The following is a 27,113-nucleotide window of genomic DNA, read 5'->3' as shown; positions in this document are numbered from 1 at the left end:
CCCTTTACTGTACACATTTAAAAATAATAATCCAATTTAAATCTGGTATAGTTGTTCAATCTTGCAGTGATATCAGACTCCCATACTCTCTGGGAGTACATATTTGGACTTCACAGAGAGCAAACATCACAACCTGTGTCGAAACGACCAAACCTTCATGCAGCTCTCAGGGTGAACAGAAACAGGCCGTGAGTCACAACATGCAGACTAAAAAGCAGCTTTCAGTGTCCAAGCCCAAAGGTGGTCTATCAGGTCAGGAGCATGTTACATCATCAATTTGTATTTGTCCCAGCATCAGACTGCAAGTAGCCTTTTGATTTTTATAGGAGCAGAAGCAGACATTTTGGACTACACCTTGTGAATTAAATGTGCTGACTGACTCGTGACTGAATATATTTTACAGTGTAGCTGGGATAGGCTGCAGCCCTCCCACGACCCTGACAAGGATAAGTGGAAGAAGATGGATGGATGGGTGTATATATTACAAGAGACCCTGGACTACAGTTTGATAGACCTGTAGCTCAAGTGTGATCAAGAACAGCAAAGTAAACTATTACACCAAGTGAACTGTGGTGTGTTCATATAACATAGGGTGGTTAACCCCATATTACAGTGGTAGTTTATGATATGAAGACACTAGGACATGGTGTATTTGCCCAGTCTCAAATAATAATACTACTACGGTACTATTACTACTACTACTACTTCTTACCTACCTAATGATAATAATAATGATAATGATGATAATAATAATAATAACAACAATAATATTAATAATAATAATAATAATGATAATAATAGTAATAATAATAATATATTAATATAATAATATATATTAATAATTAATAATATATTAATAATAATATTATAATAATATTATAATTAATTATATTATTATAATATTATAATTAATAATAATATTAATTATTATTATCATCATTATTATCATCATTATTATCATTATTATTATTATTATTATTATTATTATTATAAGCAGGGGGGTTACTAAATGAAATCTTGATGAGTATTCTAGTGTGCTTGCCTGTAACATGTTCTTTTGTTCTTTTGTTGTTCTTGTGTTTTCTTCTGATTGTTGTGATAAAGATGACGAACACCAGAGATGTCCCTCTGTGGGTTTTGCTGCAGTGTTCAGTGTTGTGCTCCTCAGTTTAAGGGGGGTTGTTTTCCACTGTATGTCCTTGTATGCAAGTTCCTGACAAAAGGAAGACATGTCGGTTCTCCAAGCTGCAAGAAAGTATGCTTTCAGAGGAGTGAGTATTCAGAGCCATTGTGCCAGCTGTTGCAGTTTCCAGTCATAGCCAATTTGGCTCCACAGTCCTGCTCTTTTGTCCATGCTGGTAATTGTGACTCCAGTGCAACTTGATGGTAGATGTTTGGTGTCCCATGATGATGAAATCATGCAGGCCTGATTATGTTTCCAGCCCACTCTGGCTAGCTGCTGTGTCACCCTAATCAAACCACCTAAAAACACAATCTCTGTGTGTTTCACTGCTTGTCATTGTCTGTGTTAGCTGGTAGTCTCTCCAGTAAGGCCTTGTGATCTATACCTACACTGGCCACCAGTCCTCCTTCATTTACTGGAGTTCCGCTGTAGTCGATGTTCTCTCCCTTTAGAGTTGTCATGTGGCCCCCTACAATCACAATGATCACATGATTGAAATGGTCATTGGACAACAATACAGCTGCATTTACAATTTCATTTCTTTTGAAGTATCTGTTTAGGTGTAGTTAAGCCAAAATGCAGCCTAAGGTAATAACTGTTACTTTCATTAAGGAGGCTGGATGATTGGTTCAGTTTGCTGTTTGGATTATCCAAAACATTATGGACAGTTATTGTTAAGTCTAATTGTTGAATGTTGTCATTGTGTTTCTTAAAATTTGTAAGGTCTTAGTTCAATCTATAGGATCAAGACACTCCTTTGTCTCTGACCACCTCTCCAGCCACTCTGTGCTGGGGGAGGTTTTATTGTAGATACATTCTATCTGGAAGATCTGTTTCTTGTGTTGTAAGCTTCCTGCTTTTATGACCCTTTTGGTGAGCAGGAGGACACACACACACACGTTCTTGCACATGCATACAGGTGCTTACGAATACACACACATAGTGCCTTGTCTTTTTAACCAAGGGGGGTTTTACAGAGGGAGGTGCTTTTGCTGTATTGTGTATTGTAACTGTCATGTCAATAAATAGCTACGGGGACAGCTTATCTTTGAAGGATTTTGGGCTGGAGACAGGTTAGGAGCGTGAGCTCCGAGAGCTGGTTCTTGACCAAAAACTTCCCTCACTAGCGGGTTGAAGATGTTCTGTTATGTCTTGTTTTCTTCATGAGGAATAAGTCTCTAAACTAGCGGGGCTTGTGGAAACACAGACCCAACAGTTATATGAAAATAGAATAATTTATTAAATCTTTTCAAATGAATCTGGAACCAGATGCTTCTTGACGAGGACTCATGCTTATAGTAGTGATCTTTTTAGCCTCGTCTGAGACGTACCGTCTCACAATGCTCTTGTTAATTTCATGAAGTGGGAAAACAGGACAGGCTGAAAAATCTTTGCTACGTTACCCAGTTCAGTCAGTAGTGCAGCACCAGCACAGATGTCCCACTTCTTAATAAAGGTGGTGTGGACGTAAATATCTGCCTCCTCTATAGTGCTTGTCTCACTTGAATGTGTGTCCAGCAGTGACAGTACTTTGTATCCTGAGAAAGACAGAAATATTAAACCATGTTAGCATCCTCATCTGCCATAGCTAAGGTGTGACATCTTGTACTGATGTTTGAAAGCAGGAAAAAAGACAAATAACAGATCAAAAATTTGAAATTTTAAAAACATAAATTGGAAAAAAAAAAGCAACAAAAAAACCAAACAAACAATAAAAACACACTGTGCAGTGTCTTTTCTTAAATTACAGAAACTAACTAACTGACTGCAACACAGAAAGTCCTGGTGTGAATGGAAAATTGATTTGAAAACTAGACATCTTAAGTGCAATTAAAGCCTTTGACTTTTAAATGTTAAATAAATGTAAAGGCCCACTCACCTGCTCCACCTGCTTCTATGATTGTTGTGCTATTTCCAAAAGCATTCCGAATATAATTTTTAACTTTTCCAGAGTGAGAACGTGATACGATCACTTTCTTAGGGCTGGCGTTGTAGGACGAGCGGCGCTTCACATTTGATCCATGACCTACAACTGCCCAAGCTGAAGGAATGATGAAAAGTACACAGAGAGGGAAGAAGCTGTAAATGTCTCTTTTTTCAGAGAGAGAGAGAGAAAAAAAAAAGTCTGTTACAATAAAAAAAAAAAAAAAAAAAAAAAAAAAAAAAAAAAAAAGGAAAGTGTGCTAATAAATGTAATAAATGTAAAAGCAATTTGGCCCAAAGTTACACAGGCTTTTTGTATGATATGTTCAACTTTTCCAAGTGACTGGCACATGCCAATATGCAGGCGCGTGCAGTGTAATCGTGGCACTCTGAATACAAATAAACAAAACAAGTCTTCTGGATTATTTTGGCTTTAAAATGGTGTATGCTGCTCATTCTATTAGCAGCTGGTGAATGTTTAGAACCCTAAAGAGGGAGATCTGTTTTTAGGAGCTGAGACACAAACACAAAGGCTTCAAAATGCAGAGCAAGAAGCCTTTTTTTTTTTTTTTTTTTTTTTTTTAAACGTACAGTGTTTGCACAAAGTGTATTGGGTGTTCGGTGCCTCACAGCAAAATAGCCAAACTATTAATGAAGGTGACACCTCGCAGACACCTATCAGATAAAGCTGCCTGTGCCTTAAACCATCAGTCCAAGCAGCCATGCCCCTAATAACGCTAGTCCTTAAGAAAATCCAGAGGGCTGAGCTGTAAAAATATTCAACCCTGTACAGCTGCTGAAGTCAGAAATATCCACTGATAGCACAACAGGTTTTTATACCAGCCTATTAACAAATTCTTTATGGCCAAATTGGACATTTTAACAGGGAAGTCTACAGAGAATGAGGGACTTTTAGAGCCAGCCTCTATTGGCCATGTTCCAAAGGAAGAGGAACAAATGGTTTCCGGCACTTGACATTTGATTAACTGTGTTGCACCAGAATTTGCTGCTTCTGCACTGTAACACAGCAACTGTGACGCAGTTGCGCTTTACAGTTTACTTATTTACCAAGATGACTTCCAAAATGGGAAGAGCAAAAACTTAGAAAAAGAAAACGCCCCTGAAAACTCACCAAGTGATGGACTTGGCCAATCACCCAAGAAGCTGACTCCACTCAACAATGACCTTATATTATTGGACTGGATGTGTAACATTTAAAATGTGGAGCCTTGTTTAATGTGAGAGCTGCTAAAGCACTTACCAGTGAAGCCAGCAAAAGGCTGGTGTACAACTCCAATCACAGGTTTACCATCTACAGCCACACACACCATAGTGGTCACATATTTCACCAGATTCTCTGTGGACAGATGAGCAAAGAGGCAGAGTGAGGATAAGACAGAAACGGATAAAAAGACATCTTAATCTAGAATAAAATGAATGAATCACAACAATAATTTATGCTGTTGCTAAAACCCAAAGGGTCCCGTGGCAGTTTAAATGTTTAAGCTTGATATACAAGCGTTTGAAAATGACTCTCTGGCTTTCTAATACTTTTTCACAGAAATGTTCCTTAATAACACAGTTATGGATTCCAGCACACTACAAGTATCACTTTCATATTACATTTGCATGGCACTGAAAGCCTTTCCGCAGCCTTACATGCTACTTCTTAAGAAATCAACATGTTGCTTCAGTTTAGAAGAGCATGTCACTGTGACCGGTGGAAACGTTGGACCTCAGCGACTGATTGTCAGTCACCTAAATCAACTAATCATCTCTAAACACACTTCTGCTTTAATTACCGCCCACTGCACGCTTTTCAAGCGTACAGCAACCAGCATACTAATTTTAAACTAAAGTAGGTCATGTGCACAGCCTGTCATCACCCACAGATACTCAGTATGCGCATAAATAAAGACACGTTCACAGAGTCAGTCTCACAAATACACATCAGCACCCAGCGTGTTCCTCCATCTGGGAGGCTGCCAACGAAACAGACCAACATTTAAACTGTTACCCGGGTGCATTGTGAGAAAGAATACTAATGACTTGATATATTTTACAAATAAATTATTATTCAATTTTAATCTAATTTTAATATAAATTCAATTATTCATTTATATTAAAACGAGAATACAGCGGAGTTTCTCCTGCTCTTTATTAATAAAGAGGTCAATCGTTGTTATGTAACACTGTATTATATAACAATACTGACTGTAAAGACATTTTATCGAGATATATTTTTCTTTATTTAACAAATAATGAGCTTTAAAAAAAAACACACCTCAGTTGTGCAATTCTGAGCAGATTCTGATGTCCAATGGCCTTTTTTGTGTCAAGGAAACAAACAGATCTTTACTGAACTTGTGTAACTGGATTTCTTTTAATCATTTTCCCACAAATGATTTTATACAGTACTGTGCAAACGACTTGAGCAATCCCTTATTTATTTGTCTTATGTTCTCTTGTCCTCCACTTGTCCACACCATGCCAAAATACACCACGTTTCCAGCTAACAGCACTTTCAGAATCACCTTTTTGGTGCAGGAATACTATTAAATGCCTATGAAAATATATTTAGTATTTTTGCAGATTCAATTCAAGAAATGGGAATTAATTACATGTTTTCGAGACAGGGTCACTGCACCGAGTGCTCCAATTACCACGGAGTACTGTTGCCTTCACCCTCCACATCTTCTCGAGCTCTTCTCCCAATATTTCTCGAGCGTCTCGTGTTCCTTCTTCCTGATGTTGCTGTCATTCAGTATTGCTACATCTATCACTACAGCTGTCTTCCTCTGCTTGTCCACCACTACTATGTCCGGTTGGTTAGCCATCAACAGTTTGCCTATCTGTATCTGGAAGTCCCACAGGATCTTAGCTCAGTCATGCTCAACCACCCTAGAGTGCGTGTCCCATTTTGAACAGAATAAAGGGACACACACAAATGCTCTATAGTCTATTGTATCTTTTTTGTTTTGTTTTGAAAATGGGAGATTTGACATCATCAAACATCATACATAAAATAAAAAAAAACCTCACTGAGAGCACACAAGCTCCCACTATTAGGTGAATATACTATTCTCCTGTGGATCTTCAAATATGATATTAGTATGAGATGAGGCTGGCTGAACGTCAGTGATATACACACCTGTATATTCCTGTGTCGCATCTAGGGGATCGATCCACACAGTAATGCTCTCAACAGGAACTTCACTGCTCCCCTTAAACTTCTCACTTATTGTACCTGGAATGTTCTGGCTCCATCGTATTGAATTATCTTCCACGTTGTCGTGTTCTTCACTGTTCACCTAAAAACAAACAAAGAGAGAGAGATTAGTCCCAGTTTGTGATTTAACTCCCAGATTTGTGGAGCCGCTTATAAATGAGAGCCCTCACCTGCCAACAAATACAAGGCAAGATAATTTGTGTTTTCCCAGGAGATTTCAAAATAAGGCAGCATGCAGAAGTAAAGAAATCTGGGCTCACCATAAGTTCAGGGAATGTGTTCTTTAGCAGGTAAAACATCTTCCTGTGAGACTGCAGGTCCCCCATAGTGAGTGGATCGTTAGCTCCTTCCTTTGTTTTGCCCTTTGATTTCTCCTGCAGGACATTTTCGTCACGCACCTGCTTTACCTAGGGAGATTTACACAACAAAACAAAGCTCACATTTTCACCAGCTAATGATGGCTGTGTGTGGCTTACTTTTCTCTATAAATTCATTTATTATCCAGTAGGGCTGCCACAAACGCTTATTTTGATAGTCGACTAGTCACCGATTATTTTTGCGATTAGTTGACTAATCAGATCATGCATCCACTGGACGTAAAACATACAGCTTATTGCACCAGCATGCATATGCTCTTAAATAACTATCATTAGCTTACAGCTTTAAGTGTTTAAGGTATGTGCTAACTAAAAATAAAGACAAGATGATAATTTATTAAATTTTAATGAAATCTGCAGATTGTTTCGGTGGAGTTTAATAAACTCAGCCGTCTGCTCCTTGCTATCTAAAATATAACAGGACACCGAAGTATGTTCTCAAGCATCTCACACTTCTGATAATCAGTTGTCTGCTTGACGTTTATTCAGCTGTGTAAAATTATAACTTTAATCTCAGCCAAATTGATTTACCCAGGAACAAATAAAATACTAAAAAAAGCCAAACAATAACATTTTTAAGTTATCTAAGTGACTAATATATCATGTTTAACCTGAGTAGTGAAAGACGGCGGTTTTTGCCCGGAGTTCTCACTGGCTCTAGTGAGCCTAGAACCCCGGCTAGCTATCGAGCTGGTGGGTAACAGACGTCTCCGAAAACGTCTGAGCGCTATGTGGTGTCTTGATAAACTGAGCAGATATTGGAAGTTTACACAACTACATTCTCGCCTGAAAACATGTTAAACGTTTATTTTGTGACCCAGAAAGAATAATAAGAGTAATATTAAAACTAACTAGCTGCCGCCATTGTTGGAAACTGAGCAAGGCCGCGCTGTGAATTCTGGGACACAGCTTCTTCTTCTTCTTTTGCCTTTAACGGCAGCTGGCATCCTTGTACATGCAGTGCTGCTATCTTCTGTTTCAGTCCGTTATTACACTCTCAAATCCTACTACTTATTCCTGCGTCTTTTGTGATCTTACAAAGCTTCAAACGATGCGTCGACTATTAAATTAGTCGTCGACGATTTTGATAGTCGACGTAATCGTGACTAGTCGACTGATGCATCGAGTTTTTCCTTTCCAGTCACCTTTCTCACTCACTATGTGTTAATAGACCTCCCTGCATTGAATCATATCTGTTATTAATCTCTGTCTCTCTTCCACAGCATGTCTTTATCCTGTCTTCCTTCTCTCACCCCAACCGGTCACAGCAGATAGCCCCGCCCCTCCCTGAGCCTGGTTCTGCCGGAGGTTTCTTCCTGTTAAAAGGGAGTTTTTCTTTCCCACTGTTGCCAAAGTGCTTGCTCAAAGGGGGTCATATGATTGTTGGGTTTTTATCTGTATCTACTGTACAATATAAAGCGCCTTGAGGCGACTGCTGTTGTGATTTGGCGCTATATAAATAAAATTGAATTGAATTGAATAGTCGACTAATCGTGGCAGCCCTATTATCCAGTTTATTCTACACTCTGCAGATGGTTTGCTCGATATCTGTGAAGGAGTTGTTTGGAAAGGTTTTTTTCTTTTGAAACATAAAAACATCAATATTTAACTACAATCAGAGATTGACACGAATTTGTCAATGGTGAGAAATTTTTATTTTCAGTCATATGGGGCCTAAGTAAAACTGAACTCTTACCTCTTTGCCACCGAGTTCTGCTGCCTCCACTGAGACAGCCAGCAGGTCCCTCAAATCCACTGTTCTTCTCTGCCTACATGGATAAATGGACAAAACAAGGATCGTTAGCTTCCCAATGAAACCGCTTCAACTTCTCTTCACAGCTAACCTGCTGAAACTGTATGAGCCTTATCAGGTTTTATATGATGCTAGAATTTCAAACTCAATAATATTTAGCAGTACTTTTGATACCATGGGGAAAGTTTTGAGCTCATCTTGAAGTAATAGCAGTAATGACAAATAAGTCATTTCTTGACAAAGTAAACTTGTTAATTTTTTTTATCAAATTTTCCCAGTTACAGGTTAGTTTTACTCAGCTACGTATTTAGGATCAAGTTTGGAGGTTTTAATCATTTCATTACAGATCATGACAGTAAATTATATTTTAGAACCTACTAATAAACAAAGGGTACAGCAAACAATACAATACCTAACACATCCAAGTAATTTAATTATTATAAAAGAGCAGCATTATGAAAATATTAAAAATGAACTTTGGATAAAGTGAGCTTATGCTAAAATAAAGACAATTGAACAAAAAAAGAAAAGAAAAGTGTTTACACTGCTCTGCCTCAGTCGCAGCTCTTCAGGCCTCAAACAGTCTGATTTGACTGCTCTGTTCTGGATTTCACTCTTTAGTCCTCCACACAGCCAGCCATGTATCCGCTATACCACAGCTCAATAATCCATATGCAAACCATTCAGCCTGCAATATTTATTGTTCTTTTGTCCAACTACAGTCTGGTAGCCACTACCTTAATGACAATGGTTAATGTTGCTATCGGGTAATCGCTGATAAAAATTCACACACACACCAGCCAGGTTGACATTTCTGGTAACTATTTAATAATTCAATGTTGCTGAAATGGGAGCTTGAATGACCTCTGACATTTCACTCCTTTTCAGTCCAGTACTTGAACCTGATCATTGTGAGATTAATATATTTCTTTCTTTCTTAAACCACTTAACACTGACATATAAATCATTCACACACAAAAAAGGCATCTAGCTCAAGTGATGCGCCAGCGTTCTGTCTAAACATTAGGGACAACTTAGCAAAGAGCCAATTTTAAATCAAACTTTGTAATTCAAACTTTTTGGAATTACACAAACATGTTTTTGTTGTATGTTTGCATGTTTCAATAAACTGCTGCAGCTATTTCACATTTTTATAGTAAGAAATAAAGGCTGGATCAAGACTTTTGCACAGTACTAAATGTTTTTCTTCATTTTCTGGCTGGTCTTGTCAATAAAGAACTACAATAGGACAGTAGAGATCACTGAAAAGACAAAGAATGACATAGCTTTATCTCAGTGTTGTGATTACAGGTGTGGGTATTTGGCCAAAGATTTTGAGATTTTAAAATGGGCTGAGGCAGTGTTTAGTTTGGGAGGCTGTCACAGAACTACATCGAGGCTAGTCCTAGACATTTTTTTAAGAAAAACATACCAGCGCTATCACAGTATTCACAAAACCCACACCGATTACAAACCTCTTAACTAGTACAAGTACTAGTACAACTGACACTAATGTATCGAGGTAATATACAACTCTAATGACAATCAAAGATGATAAATACACCAACATCTCTAATTACACCAGGAAATGACATGGACACGTTGAAATCAATTCTCCAACAGAAAGTTATTGATCTAGATTGTGAATATAAGGAGCATAATATAATAGACCCAGAAATAGATTCTGAAAGTAATTTTCTCTCTTCTTTTGTTAAAAATTGTAATTATTTCACACAGGAACAATATGAAAAAAAAAAATCAACCTAGACGGGAAGCTCTCATTAATTCACTTTAACAGTAGAAGTATGTACTCTAATTTTGATTTCATTAAGGACTACTTGCAACAATTTTCTCGCCCCTTTAGTGTTATAGCCATCACTGAAACTTGGTTCAATGTCGATAAAGGAATAGATTTCTGTTTGAATGGATATGATTTAAAATACATGAATAGATTAAATAAGGCGGGTGGCGGGGTTGCTATATATGTTCATAACTCTATAAAATATAATGTTGTAACAACTATGTCTATGGCTATTGATGGAATTTTGGAATGTTTGACCATTGAGATCATGAATGAATGAAAAAAAGAGAAATGTTATAATAAGTTGCATATATCGGACACCCAGTTCAAGTATCGACACTTTTAATGAATGGATAGAAAAAATGTTTGCTTCGGTGAACCAAAAATTACTATTCATCTGTGGTGATTTTAATATTGATTTGCTAAACCCAACAAGGTTAAAAGCCATTGATGACTTTACTGACACGATGTACAGCTTATCACTATATCCAACAATAACAAAGCCAAGCAGAATAACATCACATAGCGCCGCTATTATTGACAACATTTTTACTAATGTCATGGATTTCCAAATTAATAGTGGCCTGCTTGTCTGTGATATAACTGACCACTTACCAGTTTTTACTTTGTGTGACTGTGATTTAAAAAAAATAGATACCAAGATTACGATAACAAAGCGAACAATAAATGAAGAAGCAATTCATGCCTTCAATTTGGATTTAGCACAACAAGATTGGAGTTCGTGTATGAAGAGTCAGATGTGGACAAGGCTTATGACAATTTCCTAGATATTTTCACTATGTTGTATTAATAAACATTGTCCTGTAAACGAACACAGGACAAAGAAAAAAAAAGATAAAAGGTCCTTGGCTCACAAAAGGAATAATTAATGCTTGCAAAAAGAAAAACAATCTGTATAAACAGTTCATCAAAGTAAAAACAAAAGAAGTGGAACAAAGATATAAAGCATACAGAAATAAATTGACTGATATTATAAGAACGAGTAAACAACTTTATTATAGAAGAAGATTATATGAAAATAAAAACAATATAAAAGGAACTTGGGATGTGTTAAATAACTTAATTAAACAAGGATCTTCTGGAACATCATATCCTGAATATTTCATTGATGCAAATGGTGAAAATCATAACATGAGTAACATTGTTGATGGGTTCAATAAATTTTTTATAAATGTTGGCCCTGAACTAGCAGCGGACATCCCGTGTCAAAAAAATGAAAATATCAGTAATATAAAATCAAATCCTTTTTCACTTTTCCTCTCAGCTACAAATGAGCAAGAAGTAATAAATATCACATTAAAATGTAAAAGTAAGTCTTCAATGGATTAGCACGACATAAATATGTCTGTAGTTAAACAGGTTATTCTGAATATTGCTAGTCCCTTAACATATGTCTGTAATTTATCATTTCAGTCCGGTTGTTTTCCAAAAAAAATGAAAATTGCGAAAGTAATACCACTATACAAAAGTAATGACAAACACAGTTTTACCAATTATAGGCCTATTTCTCTACTGCCTCAATTCTCAAAAATTTTAGAAAACTTTTTAATTCAAGATTAGAAAAATCCTTGAAAAACATCAAATAATAAATGTTGGTCAGTATGGTTTCAGAACGCAAAGAACCACTTCAATGGCGATAATTGAGGCAGTAGAAGAAATTACTAATGCACTGGATAAAAATAAATATGCAGTTGGTATTTTTGTTGATCTCAAAAAGGCCTTCGACACAATCAATCACTCAATTTTATTGGATAAATTGGAAAGATATGGTATTCGAGGGAAAGCTGGTAACTGGTTAAAAAGTTACCTAACGGGTCGGGAACAATATGTTAGCATAGGGCATTACCATTCAGAGAAACTTGGTATTACATGTGGTGTTCCCCAAGGGTCAGTGTTGGGACCAAAACTTTTCAATGTTTACATAAATTATATTTTTGATGTTTCTCAAGTACTTAAACTCATACTGTTAGCAGATGATACCAACATATTTTTCAGTAGCGATGATTATACTGATCTTGTAATGACCGTAAACAGGGAGCTAAAATTAATAAAAAAATGGATGGATATAAATAAATTATCATTAAATATAAATAAAACTAAAGCAATGTTTTTTGGTAATTTAAAATATAATATAGAATTACCAATCATTATAGAAGGTGTACCAATTGATAATGTGAGTGAAAACAAATTTTTGGGAGTCGTAATTGATAACAAAATTTCATGGAAACCCCACGTCAGACACATAAAAACCAAAATTTCCAGAAGCCTCGCAATTTTGAACAAAGTGAAACCATACCTTGACAAAGATGCACTTCGTACTCTGTACTGTACCCTGGTCCTTCCATATTTTACATATTGTGTGGAAGTGTGGGAAACACATATAAAAATACAACCAATCCATTAGTCACAGTACAGAAACGAGCACTGCGTATTATTCACAAGGCTGGTTATCTAGATCATACTCACAAACTCTTTCTTCAGGCAAAGTTACTTAAATTCCAGGATCTGGTTAATTACAATACATCCATAATCTTATACAAAGCCTTTAATAAACTTCTACCCGCAAATTTACAAACTATATTTGAAATTCGAGAAAGGGCTTATAATGTGAGAGGCTTCGGAGAATTTAAATTACCCAGAACTCGAACAACCCGTAAAGGTTTTTGTGTGTCTGTATGTGGTGTGAAAATCTGGAACAGTCTGAGTTTACAACTGAAACAATGCAAAAATATTCATAAATTTAAATTCCTCTGCAAACAGTTGGTCTGGTCACAGTATACTCAATGATGGTTTTGGTGTGCTCTGTAATGTCTGTTCTCTTACCATTGCTGGTATGGATTCCAAAAAAAAAAAAAAAAGTGTATGTATGTACATATAGGTACATGTGTGTGTAGATGTGTGTTTGTTACTATGTAATTATTATTGCCTGTTACCTGTGGTAACGCAATTTATAATTAATATATTTTGTATTCAGTTTGCGAGCTGCCGTTGAGATGCCCGGGGCTGTTGATGTGTTGTTTGGTTTGCAATGATGGGCGTAGCTGTGGGAAGCTATTGTTTTTTGTTGATGAGTGAGTATAGGGGTGGGATTTAATAAGTTTTCTTCGTCCCACTCCTTTTCAGGTAAATTTTGTTTTTTGTTTTTGTGCACTTTATGTTTAATATATGTATTTTGTTGTGCCTGAAATGAACAAATAAAAAAAAAAAAAAAAAAAAAAAAAAAAAAAAACTAAAGCCAGTTCTCGCTCTCAATAATCTTTTTTCCTAAATTACACAGAGTAGTTTAGAAAGGCATATTCATTCTGCAGGACAACAAACCCAACTGCACAGTCAGAGTCATTCAGAGTCAAGTTCAGTTATTCAGGGCTGCATGAAGCGACAGACTTGAGAAGAACTAAATCCACTGAAACTGTGGCAAGTTATTTCCTTAAATTATTGAAAAATAAAGACAATTATATTTTTAACAGTATCCTTACTTTAATTTTACTGCCTGAAACTGCCAAGTGTTACATATAATGTAAGAGTGATATGAGCCTGTGTTTCAGATTACCTGTGACAGTTTCAGATTACCTGCAGGTTTTAGATCTCACCCTGGGTCATGAATCACATGATTAGTATGCTGCAGTTTGAGGGGTAATTTATCCATTTAAATCAGCTGTGATGGATCAAGTTCTAAAACCTGCAGGGACACCGGCCCTTGTGGATGTTAGTATAAAGTGTATGCTGCAGTTGGTACCTCACTATCTGTTCTCAGAGTGGATGTTAGTGTGCTCCCTGTATGCTGCCAGCGGGGCAGTCCAACCAGATTAACCTGTCACATATGTGCACCTTCTTCATTCGGACCAGATTTCAGCTCAACCTTGAAGATTAACATCAGAGTTTGAGTTACAATTACATCAATTAATCAATATTAATATGCAACGACATCATCTGCCAGAAGGTGTTAATAGGTTCCTTTCTAAGAAACCTTACAGGTAGTTTCTTTGTAAGGGAACGGTACATAAAAGCACTGACACCTGCAGACGCTATGTATGATGTATTGTGCATGGTGCAGACATGTGACGGGTTGATCTGGTTGGACTGCCCCGCTGGCAGCATACCAGGAGCGGACTAACATCCGCTCCGAGTACAGATAGTATAAAGTGTATGCTGCAGTTGTAGGGCTCACTATCAGCAGATCACATAAGAATGTGTGAGAATAAGAACGACAGGGAGAGAATTTACTGAACTTTGGCGAAATTACGAACACGCATCAGCGCAGTTCTTTAGCGTCATACTGTCACCAGATAAACTCGCACTCTTCTTTTATTATCAAAGAATTGTGTCAGCTGACAAGAAAATAAATGCATTTTAGAGACATGTACATGAGAATAAATCCACAGACAGACACTCTACGAGCAGTGACAAGTTTTGTCACGTTGTACCACTTACTGTGTTGAGAGGGGAGTCTGGGACCTGAAGGCAGCCAGGCGGCTGGAGATGACCCCGGAATACAGGTGGTAGATGACACCGACTCCAAGGAGACAGAACACCGCTACACCAAGCGGTGACAACCGGATACCCATCGGAGCCATGGCTACACGGAGCGTTTTTTCGGTTTTGTCGCTGCAAAATGATTACTCAAATCCAAAATAAAAGCACACAAGTGCTTACAGGAGCGACAGAGAAGCTAGCTGACGTGGCTGTCCCCCGCCGCCAAACAGTCACGAAAACCTAGATCCGCGTTGCCTCACAACTGGCAGCTAATCTTCTGATAAACACCTCGACTGTGCAAAAGCAAAGGTGCGAAACAGGCTGTCAAATAACCCAACACACTGGCTATTTTTTAGCAGTTGACTAGCCGTTTAGCATCGTCCGACACGTCTGAGAGAATTCACCCAAAAACGAGGCCACCGCTCCCATTTAGAACGACATTCCGATTCGTGGACAGTTCCGCCGCTCCTGGTTCTCGCTGTTAACTAACTGAAACGAGCCAAGTGTTCACTGGCGTAAAAGGCACAGCAGAACAAACACACCTCTGTTCACTCATTTTCCCTATGTACCTACAGATGTCACGACTGCTCACTTCCCTTCCGGGTTATCGCTGCTGTCGTCATTGGCTGTTGGCAGTTCTTCTTCACCTTCTTGACTTTTTTTTTAATTGCCGTTTGGCAAAGAGCAAAATTGTGCATTACCGCCACCAACTGGTATAAAGTCGTAAATTGGGGTCTAACTTCCAGATAGCACTTATTTTTATTACTACTAAAATTCTTTCATTTTGAAACATACATTGGGATGATTAAAATTTTTTACTATAGCCAATAAATATTAGATAGCCTTTGGAAACCGATCTTCACCTAACAAAAAATCATATTTTGTCACAAAAATGTTAATGACTTAAGAAAATTATTAGTTTTTAAAATTTTTACTAAAATTGGGTTCTTTTTTATCCTAATGCTATCCTAATTTGACTTCTTATACATATTAGGGAGTTATAAATGCATAATATTGACTTTGCAAGCCTATACCTTAATCATAAGTGACTTCCTTATTCTTTTTTTTTTTTTTTTTTCTTTAGGAGAAACTGGTCCCTTTCTAGTTAAAGGTGAATGACATGCACTAATAACAGTACCTTCAGTAGACAAATTCAGATGTTTTATGTAACACTACACATACTGTGCACTGACAATGGTGGATGCCCATACAGTATGTGCAAACCTCCCGTTTATTTTAATAAACGAATGAAAAAATAAACACGTTTATTATTTATCTATACTCTATACTAATTTATTTTATGAATGGAGATTAGTATCAAAGTTGGCTAGTTGCTAGATTTGTCTGGCCACAGAACAGTTTCCACTTTGCCTGAGTCAATTTTATTAACACAGATAGCACAGCAGTGCTTTTGGATCATATTCATATATGGCTTCTTCTTTGCTTTAATCAGTATTTTTTGGTGCCACAGCAAACTGCGTTCACAGTTCTGGGATTATTCCTGAGTCCATGTACTGATCACACACACAAATTTCAGCCTCATTGTTGCGCACAGAGATTTCTCCAGATTTTGGTATATTATGCACCGATATGAAAAAAAATTCAGTCATCACAATTTTACATTGAGGAAATTATTCTGAAATCGTTCTATGATTTGTAAACAGCGTTGGCGAGCACTGTCCCATACTTACTTCTAAGAAACAGATTCACTAAGATGCTCTCATTATTATTTCTGACCTGTTAGGTGCATCTTGCTACCATCAAATTCAAACTGAGATACTATTTTCCATGAAATGATACACATACTGAGACTAAAATATGGGTTTATGTCATTTTCAAATCATTGCTTGCTGTTTTTATTTACATTACACAGAAGATTCAAACTTTTTGAAAGTGGGTTGTATTTTATTTGAATATTATGTGTTTGTATGATTATACAACCAGAAAATCATAAGTGAGAATCTATGACTTTTGGATTTTAGTTCTGCACATGCTGAAATTTAACTTCTTGGCATCAAAAACAATGACATTATAAATTTATTCTTATTTCAGATAATGCCTCATTTGAACATGTACACCAAACCACCCCATGATAAGCAGCTGTATAGAATCAGTAAAAAGATATAAATATCTAAAAAAAACTTGATGCGAAGGATCACAAACATAGAGGATGCGAAGGATCACATACTTGTGGCAGCATCAATGCAGCCACAAGTATCTCTCATCCAGAGCTGCAACCACAGCACCAGCTCTTCCTCTTTGTCTCTGTTGTTGTGCCATCTGGCACAGATCTTACAGTCTCAAAGTCTCTTTGCTGTCTGCTGATAGTCTGCACATCTCCTCAGCCTCACCAGACCTGGGACTACACAGACATCCTTCAATATCTGTGGTTCTTCTTAATCACTTTCTCTCTCCTCCTTGCTCTGTTGCCCACTTAACAGAAATGTGGTAACACTTCAGGTCCTCTTCAGACACCAAGTCGGGTGCACGGCTCATGAGGTCATGACCGCGGAATGACTTGGGAAAGGCGATTACATCACGGATGCTGGGAGCTCCGACTATTATTGAGACCAGTCGATCCAAACCTAGAAAAGGACAAAGAAATAAAGAGACAACTTGATCAATATACCGTTCAATATTGCACAGATCACTCTGAATTTACTGTTCAATTGTCCATGTAGGCTTTGCAATACATGCATTTTATACTAAGGTCCTGGCAGAAAAAACCTTGATCGTGTTTGGTCGAATGGTTCAGACAGATACAGCTGAAATGGGCTAACAGTAAGAGTCAGACAAGTTCAGCACTGCCACGCATGTGTCAAGTCACATCTTCCAAACCCAAATCATTTTGCACAATAACTGACTAGCTCACAGTTACTGAAACTCCATTCAGGCCCAGTGCTGCTCTGCTCTGAACATGTTATTCAGGTGTCACTGTGTCCCAGTTAATGACACAAACAGTGACACACTGTTGCCACCATGTGGTCAAACCAGAAAGTACAGCTTTCAACTTTATCATTTCTATTCACACACTTCACACAAAACAAATACCAAACAAAGAACCACAAGACTCACAAACTACAGAGTAGTTTGGAGTGTGTCTCTGCAGCATGTCTTTTGTCCCGTCTCCCTCCCCTCACCTCACTTCCAACCGGTCACAGCAGATCACCGCCCCTGCCTGAGCTTGGTTCTGCTAGATGTGTCTTCCTGTTAAAAAGGAGTTTTTCCTTCCCACTGTCACAAAGTGCTTGCTCAAAGGACATTTCAAGATTTTTGGGTTCTCTCTGTATTATTTTTTAGAGAGTATTTACAATATTAGGTGCCTTAAGGTGATTGATGCTGTGATATGGCACAAAATATATAATAACCAAATTGAAAAGAAAAACAGCCCAATAAAACAAACACACACACACACAGTTACTCCATATAACTAAAAAGACCAGCCTTAAATTATTCATTCGCAAAACTCGAATACACTAATTGACCAGAAATTTTAATTTCATACAGTTATAAGCAAAAAAAAAAAAAAATCCGACAAATGAATTATAAAACACTGATCCATCCTTATTGTCTTGGTCCAGCACTGTAAATAATTATGTGGACTTTAGCTCCTGGCATTGTAGCACAAGACAGTGGGTTTGTGGGCTGAAAAATGACCTGCCTAATGAATGGCATGGGAACACTAATAATTACCCAGTTAGTGCTGTAGTAGGGATTTATATACCACTAATGGACAAACATGTAACTAAAACCAAGCATGTTGCCATGGATATGTGTTAGTGCAATTCAAGAAAATACACTGATCTCTTTTCAGCGGTTAGGGAAAATGGACCCCCTACAGACAGTATTTAAAGTGAAAGCAATGATATCAGGCTGACACTATGTGGTTAGTAAAAAAAACAGTGTATGCACACATGTAAGTCATATACAAACTCAGTGATAAATCAAGCAGAGTTGAGCTCACCCAGAGCAATGCCTCCATGAGGCGGTGCTCCTGAATCCAAGGCCTCGAGGAGGTGGGAGAGAAGACCGGGGTCCTCCTGAAGCACAAAAAAAAGTTGGAAATAGTTAGTGTTAGGGTTAACACTGAAACATCCCACTCTTTCTTAAGTGAAAGACTGAACTGCACCAAGATGGAGGAAACCACTGACCTTAAGGACATTCTTCAGTACATAAAGCTGCTCTGAGGCTTTGTGGATGCGAATGGAGCCTCCTCCGATCTCACAGCCATTTAACACCAGGTCATAGTGCTGACCACGAACCTGGGAAATACAGAATTTACAAACAGAATATACATCCTGCATTTTTCTACATAATTTAAAATAACTAATAAAGTACTACACGAGTACCTTGTGTGGATCTGTGTAGAGTAACCGTGTGTCCTCTGGTACTGGTGCAGTAAATGGATGATGAGCTGATTCCAGCTCCTCTGGATAATCTTCTTTGGGCAAGAAGAGAGGAAAGTCCACGACCCACAGGAAGTGGAAGGCTGCGGGGTCACGCACTACCACACCATGAGACTCCAGGAGCTTTGCACACTGCAGGCGAAGATGACCCAGCAACGGGCACTGAGAGCAGAAAAGAGAGTCAGATGAAGGGAGCGTTTGTATCAGCTCTGTTCTTCTTTGTTTGAAAGCTGACTCAACCCAAGCCTCTTACAACAGTGTGGTGGGAGCCTGCTGCTATCAGAAGCAGGTCTCCGGGCTTGGCTTCAGTCCACTTCAGTAGATCGTCTGTGACAGACAAAGACAGCAGCTTCTTCAGGGGAGATTTCAATGTCCCGTCTGCTCTGACCAGCACCAGGCTCAGCTCCTTCACACACAAGGAGAAAACACAACTTGTGACTTTCTACTAGTGTTTGTAACACAAAAGTGCTTATGTCAGAACAATATGAGGCATAAAAGCAAAGAAAGGATAAGAGGCCTACCTGTCCAAACGGAGTCTTGGCAATTTCTTTCAGTTCTTCCAAATCCTTCCCAGTAAAAAGTTTCTGTTACAAGAGAGAAAACATAATCTGAGACACACAAATTCACATATGAGAGTTGTCAGCTTCTCTTGTGGCACAAAAACACATCTTCTGTTCTACATTTTCAGGATTCTCTGCCACAGGAAATGGTTTTGTTCTTACTGCTCCACTGGGGACACAGACGGCCCGAACGGAGCCTCCTGGTTGGCCAAGAGCTGATTGGAGGAATTCAATTTCCGTGGAAAGGAAGATCTGACTGAGGTCTATTAGCTGCACAAATAGACAAATAAAAAAATTAAAAAAATCATATAATTCACTCATGTTGTACATTAAACAAAAGAGTAAAAGATGTAGCATGTTCATTAAGAACATAGTTTCAGTTAGGACCCCAAGAAATCAAACACCTTCATGTTGAATCTGGTGTCGGGTTTGTCCACACCGTAGTCCCTCATGGCCTCTTCATATGTCAGAGTCTGGAAAGGAACCTTAAGAGGACCATGTTCTGCAGGCCAAGAGTACTGCAGCAAACCCTCCACCAGTGACATGATACCTGCCTGGTCCACAAAAGACATCTCTATGTCCACCTGGGAGAAACGACAAGAGGATTTTCAGAATTCAGACAACATGACATGATCCAACATGTCACATGTATGTGACAAAAGGCCGGTCTATGGGCCAGACTAATCAGACTATATGTTGCTCAGTATGTAGTCAGATTACAGGAGAGACCTGTGGTACTCCCAGAATCCTGAACTGAAATCTGTGATAAAATATCATAAGAGCAAAGATGGTGCAAAGCTAACAGGACATGTTAGCTTTTAGTTTTCTCTTTTTCACTCATCTCTGTAATTTTTTTTTTAAATTTGTTGCTCACACCGAGGCTTGCAGTTGGCTCTGAGCTCTGGATAGCTTTTGCCACTTCTCCTGTTAGCTTTCTTTAAAATGTCCATGTTCAGCTGTGTCTGTGAGTGTGCGCACAACTCTTTGCCTGCACTGCTGCGCGTGTGCTGCATATGTCACACATGCATGAAGAGGACTGCTCGTAAATAGATATATGGGAGGTTGGCCAGCAATTTTAAGTATCTCATGTCTGAAACAGACTGAAAAATTTATTTTTCTTTTTTTAAAACTGTGGCGCTTCAAACTTGTGTGTATCCCATCTCACCTGGGTGAATTCAGGCTGCCTGTCTGGTTTGGAGCCTTCGTCTCTGTAGCACCGGGCTATCTGAAAGTACCTGCCGCAGAGGAGAAAGAGACAGAAGACAGAGGTTGTTGGCCATTAACAGCAGGTTCTGACTCTAATGTGGTGGACTTCTAAAAATTCTGTTATGTGTGCAAAGCTGTCAGCAGTGGAAATCAGTCAGGTCTAAGTGCTTTATTTCAGTATGGGAGTGGACCTTTGGTTCTTCTCCCCGGTATATAGACAGTGACATAAGATTAATACCCCTAGGCTTTTTTTTCTTTTATCCAAGTACATTTTTCACACACAGAGTACGAATCTCCAGTATTTGCTCCATGACTAGTCATCACATTTTAGGCTGGTGTAGCAAACTTGCTTTAAAATGGTTTCCTATTAGCTGATGGTGGTCAGAAGTTTGCATATGCTCATCGTGGACATAAATGTGACAGTAATTTTAGATAACTTCTTTGAACTGTTTTTTTCCAGGGTGGAATGATACATGTACTTTATGTACAGCATACATCTTTAATAACAAATATAACTTGACTATTATTTCTTTAATGTCCCTTAGAATGCTTTGACGAGACGCTTTGGGCAGCCGTCAACAAGCTTGTGGCATAATTTTCGATGGATATTATATTTAAATTGGTTGGTTTCCTGGACCCAGCCTTTATGTGTAACCAACATATTTTCAACTGGGTTGAAAGTATTGGAGCAGGAGTATTAGGAAGACTGTTTCAACCGTCCAGCTGTGGATTTGTTGAAGAATTTGGAAGTAGTCCTCCTATATTATTCTCTCTATTTTGGGCAATTTACCTGTATCACTGGTGGCAAAACATCCCCAAAGCATGATGCTACCACCACCATGCTTGATGGTTGGTATGGTCCTCTTTGATTTGAAAGTCTCATCTTTAATCCTCCAAACATACCCCTTGTCACTGTGGCCTAATAGCTCAATCTTTGTCTCGTCCGACCATAAAACTTTTCTCCAGAAGGTCTTTGCTTGTCCGAGTGGGTCACTGCAAATTTTAATCAAGCTTGAAGGTGTCAATTTTGGATCAGGGCCACTTTCTGGGTCAGCACCCTCTCAGTCCATGTAATATAAAACTTGTTTCACTTGGGAAAGTGGCACTAATGTTCGAGTTCATGGCAGTCTTAAGCCCTGGTGCTTCCTGGGTTGTTTCCTGAACAACCTAATCAATTTCCTCTCCTCTGAGGGAGAAATTGGTCTTTCCTCCAGACAATCCAAACAATTTGCATTTACATGCAGTTGTTTAAATTTATTATCTTGCAGTATTCAGTTTTTTTTAGAAATGGCTCCAATAGACCTTCCCAGTTTGTATACATCTACAGGTCCCCTTCCAAGACCTTAAGTGAGTTCTTTCCCCATTCTTGAGTACTGGTCAGTCCAATGAATGCTGTCAAAAAAATCCTTTTTATGCTGGCAAAGGGCAAAATCATGATCACTAACCAGTAGTTAAAAGACACTGTAGAACCTTGTACATACATACATTAAAGACGCATGTATGTACATCATCATTAAAAGCCCCAAATTACCATGACATTCATGCTCCCGACGAGTGGATGAAAACTTGTGACCTGAACTGTACGCTCATTATTCGTTCCCTTTTAACTCTGTTTTCGATCTGGACCAGTGCAGCGTTTAAAAACAACAAACATCTTTCTGTTAAATAGCAGATAATGGAGCCTGCACCCACCTGTCTACACCAGCCACCATGAGAAGCTGCTTAAACTGCTGTGGACTCTGGGGTAACGAGTAAAACAAGCCTGGCTCTCTGGAGGGAACCACAAACTCTTTGGCTCCCTAAAACACAAACACACATGTGGTTCATTAAGATATCAGATATGAAACCATAACATTTAAGCCAAATTAGGTTTTTGCTGTTATATTTATATTTAGTAGAACCAAAGAATTTTTTAGAAACTGTTCTTACAGACCATTAAAGATGAATTGTTGTGCAAGTTTCTGCTGTTTAACCTGGTAAACGTGTAAAAATGTTTACAAATGTCTTACCCCTGGTGTCCTTTTGAACAGAGTGGGAGTTTCCACATCCACAAAGCCTATTCATTACAGCAAAACAACAACAACAGCAAAAATCATATGAAAATCAGAGCTTGGTACAGCAAGAAGAGACTAGTTCCTGCACCTGGTTTCCTCTTACAGGCAACAACATCAGTGAAAGTCCTGTGATCTTTTATGTCTGGGCAAATTAAAGACAGATCACAAACATGGCTGTCCATACCGTGCACATTACAGAGATACTCCCTCATCTTCATCACCAGCTTGGATCTCAGTCTTAGGTTCTTCTGCATCTGTGATGACCTCAGGTCCAGGTAGCGATACTGCATCCGCAATGACTCGGACTTCTGGTAAGTAAAAAACATTAAATTATTACAGTGTGCTCAATAGTGCACGTCCATGTAACGTTAAGTTACTTACTTTGACAAAGTCTTTTATCTCAAACGGCAGCTTCTGGCACACATTGAAGACCTCCACATCATCTGCCAGGACTTCGATCTCTCCTGTTGGCATTCCCTGGTTTAAACACATGATTCAAAACAGAATTAGGTGACTAATCACCAAAACTTTAAACATGTCTTCAAATATTCTGCATGTTCTCTCATTATATTGCTACAGAAAGCAATTTAAGATTGATGAAATTGTGTCAATTCACCAGATTATTTAGGACAGACAGTCACTCCTTGGAAAAGAAAGTTTCAGATCCCTGTCCTTTACTACATTTACTAAAGGTTAGAACATTATTATGCTATTTGATAAATATAGTGAAATATATTGATGAGAGAGTGTTGGTACTTTTTTTCCCCTTCCACGTTTAAAAACAGGCACTCAGTATATTAAGCACAGTGTGACTGGGTGGTGTAGTAATTAGGATTCCTGGCCCAAAGGAGTTAAACTCAAAGTATAGGAACTAAACTTTCCTCACCACCCTCTGCAGGTGGGTGGTGTTTCACTGCACCTTCAGAAGCATATACAAACCTTGTTCTCCTGCCCCACTGGTCGGTTCCTGACTGTTCCTGTAACCTTGATGACAGACTCGGGCGTCAGATTGCACAATGTGGTTTTCAAAGTACTTGGAGACTTAAAACAGAGGAAACAAACTACTTAGTTATTTATTTTACAGCAAAGCGTTCATTGGTTATGTTAGTGTATTTTGTTGTTTTCTTCCATACTTCCTGAGGAATTAGAATTTGTGTCAAGCCACTGAAGTCTCGCAGGATGACGAACAGGTCCTGCCTGTAGGGGGCAGAGACACATACTGTTTCTCAAATTTATATGAGACCCTTTGAAGAATGATAAAGAACTTTTTTTAAGATGGTCTTAGTTCTCTTGGCTTTCTTGAGATCTTTAAGAGTTTTACTTAAATATTTTTTGGCCTTTTTCTGCCTGTATTCGATAGGGTACAGTGAAGAGTGACGGAGAGAGAGGGGAACACGTGTGGCAAAGGGTTGCGGGTCAGATTCAAACCTGTGCTGGCCACTCCAGTCCTTGTACCTGACCATTTTCAGCTGGCTGTCATGAAGCCATTCTTAAGCAAGGGAAACAGGGAGAAAAGGCTGGGGAATGCCAAATTACACAACAACCGGCAAAGGTCTTATAGAGCGATTAACCCAAATTGGACATTTTTGGTTTTGGAGGTTAGGAGAGAGGTACAACAGTGGGTTACTACAGCCATCTGTAAAACACACTGGGGGCTCAGTCATATCAATCAACCAATGGCTGTCGTTCCATGTCTGGATACTACCTGAGATACTGGACCCAACCACACAGAGTGACTTTCTTCCCCACATCATCTGATCGCAGTTCTCCACAGGTGTGACTCCTGAACGACAGACTGCTGGGACCTGATCGTAAGATGGATTTGGGACACAAGTCACAAGTTACACTTTGATAATCATTTTAAGTACTTACTGAAACTGAAGTGAATTTCTGCCGCATTAACAGATATGCAGAAATGTATAGAATTACAGTTTTTACAGAGACGGAAGAACAGATGTTTTACAAAATAATAAAAATGTCCAAAAGTCTTACATAATACAAGCAAACACGCCTCCTACAAAGTTCAAAGATCCTAAAGGATTCTAATGAAACATGAATGATGTGGACAAGCTGGAGTCAACTGAGAATCCTGTCCAATAACTACAAATGTAGACAGGCTAAGATCAGTAGAAGACCAGTAGAAGAAGTAGTGGCATTGGCCGTACGCAAGTCACGTCAGTGTAGAGGGTGGAGTACAGCCAGCTGATGAGTACCTGTGGAGGGCGGAGCAGCCCCGCAGAGTCCGTATGAGCAGCTCAGATGTCTGAGCTGAGGTCTCCAAAGCAGCAGTCCTTGACTGGGAGTCGCAGCTAAGCTTTGATACCAGACAGCATGAGCTCTGAGTCCCGTGAACACACTCCGCAGCACCAGCCTGCCTTTTGTTGCCATTTCTTTCAAACACAGAGTGAAGCTCAGGCTGAAGAGAGCATGTTATTCAGAGCTGTGTCTGTCACACTCCTCTCCCTCAGAGTAACAGGCCTGCAGAGTCTTTAAGGTTGTAATGTGAGCATTATGAAGCTCCACGGCAGTGAGAACAGGTGTGCTGCCGTTACTCTTCCTGAATCCAGATAAGACTCGTGTGAAGTTTTCACGACCGCCTGCTCATGAGGATGGGTTGCTGTGCTTCCGTGCATCTGTTCAGTCTCATCCAGTCATGTGGCAATCGGCGTTCTTTGACCGGACGTGACGTGACGTTGCTAGACCAGAACAGTCAACCTGCGACACGATCGATCCAACTCGCGAGAAAAAAATCCACACGCTTTCAAGATTTCATCAATCCCCGATTCTTTTTCTAGAGATAACGCAACTTTGAGTTTAGTTTTACAATGATGTTATTTAGTCTGTTGCCACATTCTTTATACGCAACATTAGAATTACAAAACCAACCCCAAGTTTGTTCTCTTGACAATGACTCGTTAAATTTGTTTAAGAAAATAAACCACAAAAATCATATATTATAAAGCAGGGGTGTCAAACTCGTTTCACATCGTGGGCCACACACAGCCCACTCGATCATAAGTGGGCTGTGTGTGCAGTGAAACTCTACAATAAATGTGTAAAATGACAGACGTTTGTGATAGTTCATTGCACTGTTCTAACAGTGCAATGACACACCTGCTCTAAAGCATCTTCCTAACTGAACTGCTTATCTGAGATGAGATATATCTCCCCTTATGGTTTGTTTTCCGCTTCTCCTTGTATATGTGGCCCTAATGTATTATTGCACTCTGTTCATTAACTTCTGTGTCTCTACAGATGTCTGTATCGAATGTCCCGGTATTTTCCATATTTATATGAATTTTTACAGTTCCCTTAGGCAGTTCATTGTATCATTTTGAATTTATACAACACTAATTTCTATATTTGCATTTGTACTTTAAGTATTATGACAGTGCTATTGTATTTCCCTATTTAAAGGCTTATTATAATCATGGCCAAATCTTGAAATAATCAGGTCACTGTGTATGTAAAAAGTAATCCCTTTAAGCCCCAAGTTCATGATACATGATACATGATACAATGTACTGCCTAAGGCTGTGGACAGCTACAGGTACCTTGGTGTTCATCTGAACAACCAACTGGACTGGACTCATAACTCAGACACCCTCTACAGGAAAGGGCAGAGCAGGCTGTACCTGCTGCGGAGACTCAGGTCGTTTGGAGTAGAGGGCCCACTCCTGAACAGTGTTGGGCAAGTTACTTGAAAAAAGTAATCAGTAACTAATTACTGATTACTTCTCCAAAAAAGTAATCCCGTTACTTATTTTCAAAAGTAATTAATTACTTAGTTACTTAGTTACTTAGTTACTTTTTAAAAACACAATTTACAACCTGAATAGGTGATAAAGCGATAGATCTTTCAGCCCAATTCTACTTTTTTCTGCATAATCCATCATACAAAATGTAATCAAATGGAAATGTCTCTTTTAAAACTTGTTTTATTAGTTTTAATCTTTTAACTTTATGCATCAAGCAAAAATTAAATTATATGCAACATTCTCTGACTGGAAGAAATTTGTTTAACATTTAAACCTATTTTCTGCACATTCCAGCACATAAAATAAAATATGTTTTTGTGTTTACACTCACTCTTTCAAATAGATGCAAGTAAAACACAGCAGAAAATA

General features: G+C 38.6%; 2 protein-coding genes across 2 annotated transcripts; both read right to left on the bottom strand.

Moving 5' to 3' along the window:
• Nucleotides 1-974: 974 nt before the first annotated feature.
• On the bottom strand, nt 975-15,399 carry bpnt2 (3'(2'), 5'-bisphosphate nucleotidase 2). The gene is made up of 8 exons (XM_031730841.2): nt 14,719-15,399; nt 8,409-8,481; nt 6,596-6,742; nt 6,258-6,417; nt 4,368-4,463; nt 3,063-3,224; nt 2,587-2,721; nt 975-1,652 (listed from the first exon to the last, which is right to left on the bottom strand). The coding sequence occupies exons 1-8, from the start codon at nt 14,859-14,861 to the stop codon at nt 1,507-1,509; spliced, it is 1,062 nt and encodes a 353-aa protein (XP_031586701.1). The 5' UTR covers nt 14,862-15,399; the 3' UTR covers nt 975-1,506.
• A 1,027-nt stretch (nt 15,400-16,426) lies between these two features.
• dars2 (aspartyl-tRNA synthetase 2, mitochondrial) lies at nt 16,427-25,653 on the bottom strand. The gene is made up of 17 exons (XM_031730840.2): nt 25,200-25,653; nt 24,692-24,791; nt 24,120-24,183; nt 23,926-24,027; nt 23,368-23,463; nt 23,171-23,294; nt 22,942-22,988; nt 22,625-22,731; nt 20,892-20,961; nt 20,131-20,310; nt 19,889-19,996; nt 19,688-19,750; nt 19,420-19,572; nt 19,110-19,328; nt 18,912-19,022; nt 18,725-18,800; nt 16,427-17,345 (listed from the first exon to the last, which is right to left on the bottom strand). The coding sequence occupies exons 1-17, from the start codon at nt 25,372-25,374 to the stop codon at nt 17,161-17,163; spliced, it is 1,980 nt and encodes a 659-aa protein (XP_031586700.1). The 5' UTR covers nt 25,375-25,653; the 3' UTR covers nt 16,427-17,160.
• Between the last annotated feature and the right edge of the window lie 1,460 nt (nt 25,654-27,113).

The sequence above is a fragment of the Oreochromis aureus genome, linkage group 18 (assembly GCF_013358895.1).
Source record: "Oreochromis aureus strain Israel breed Guangdong linkage group 18, ZZ_aureus, whole genome shotgun sequence".
Classification (NCBI taxonomy): domain Eukaryota; kingdom Metazoa; phylum Chordata; class Actinopteri; order Cichliformes; family Cichlidae; genus Oreochromis; species Oreochromis aureus.
This window is presented reverse-complemented; position numbering and strand designations above follow the sequence as displayed.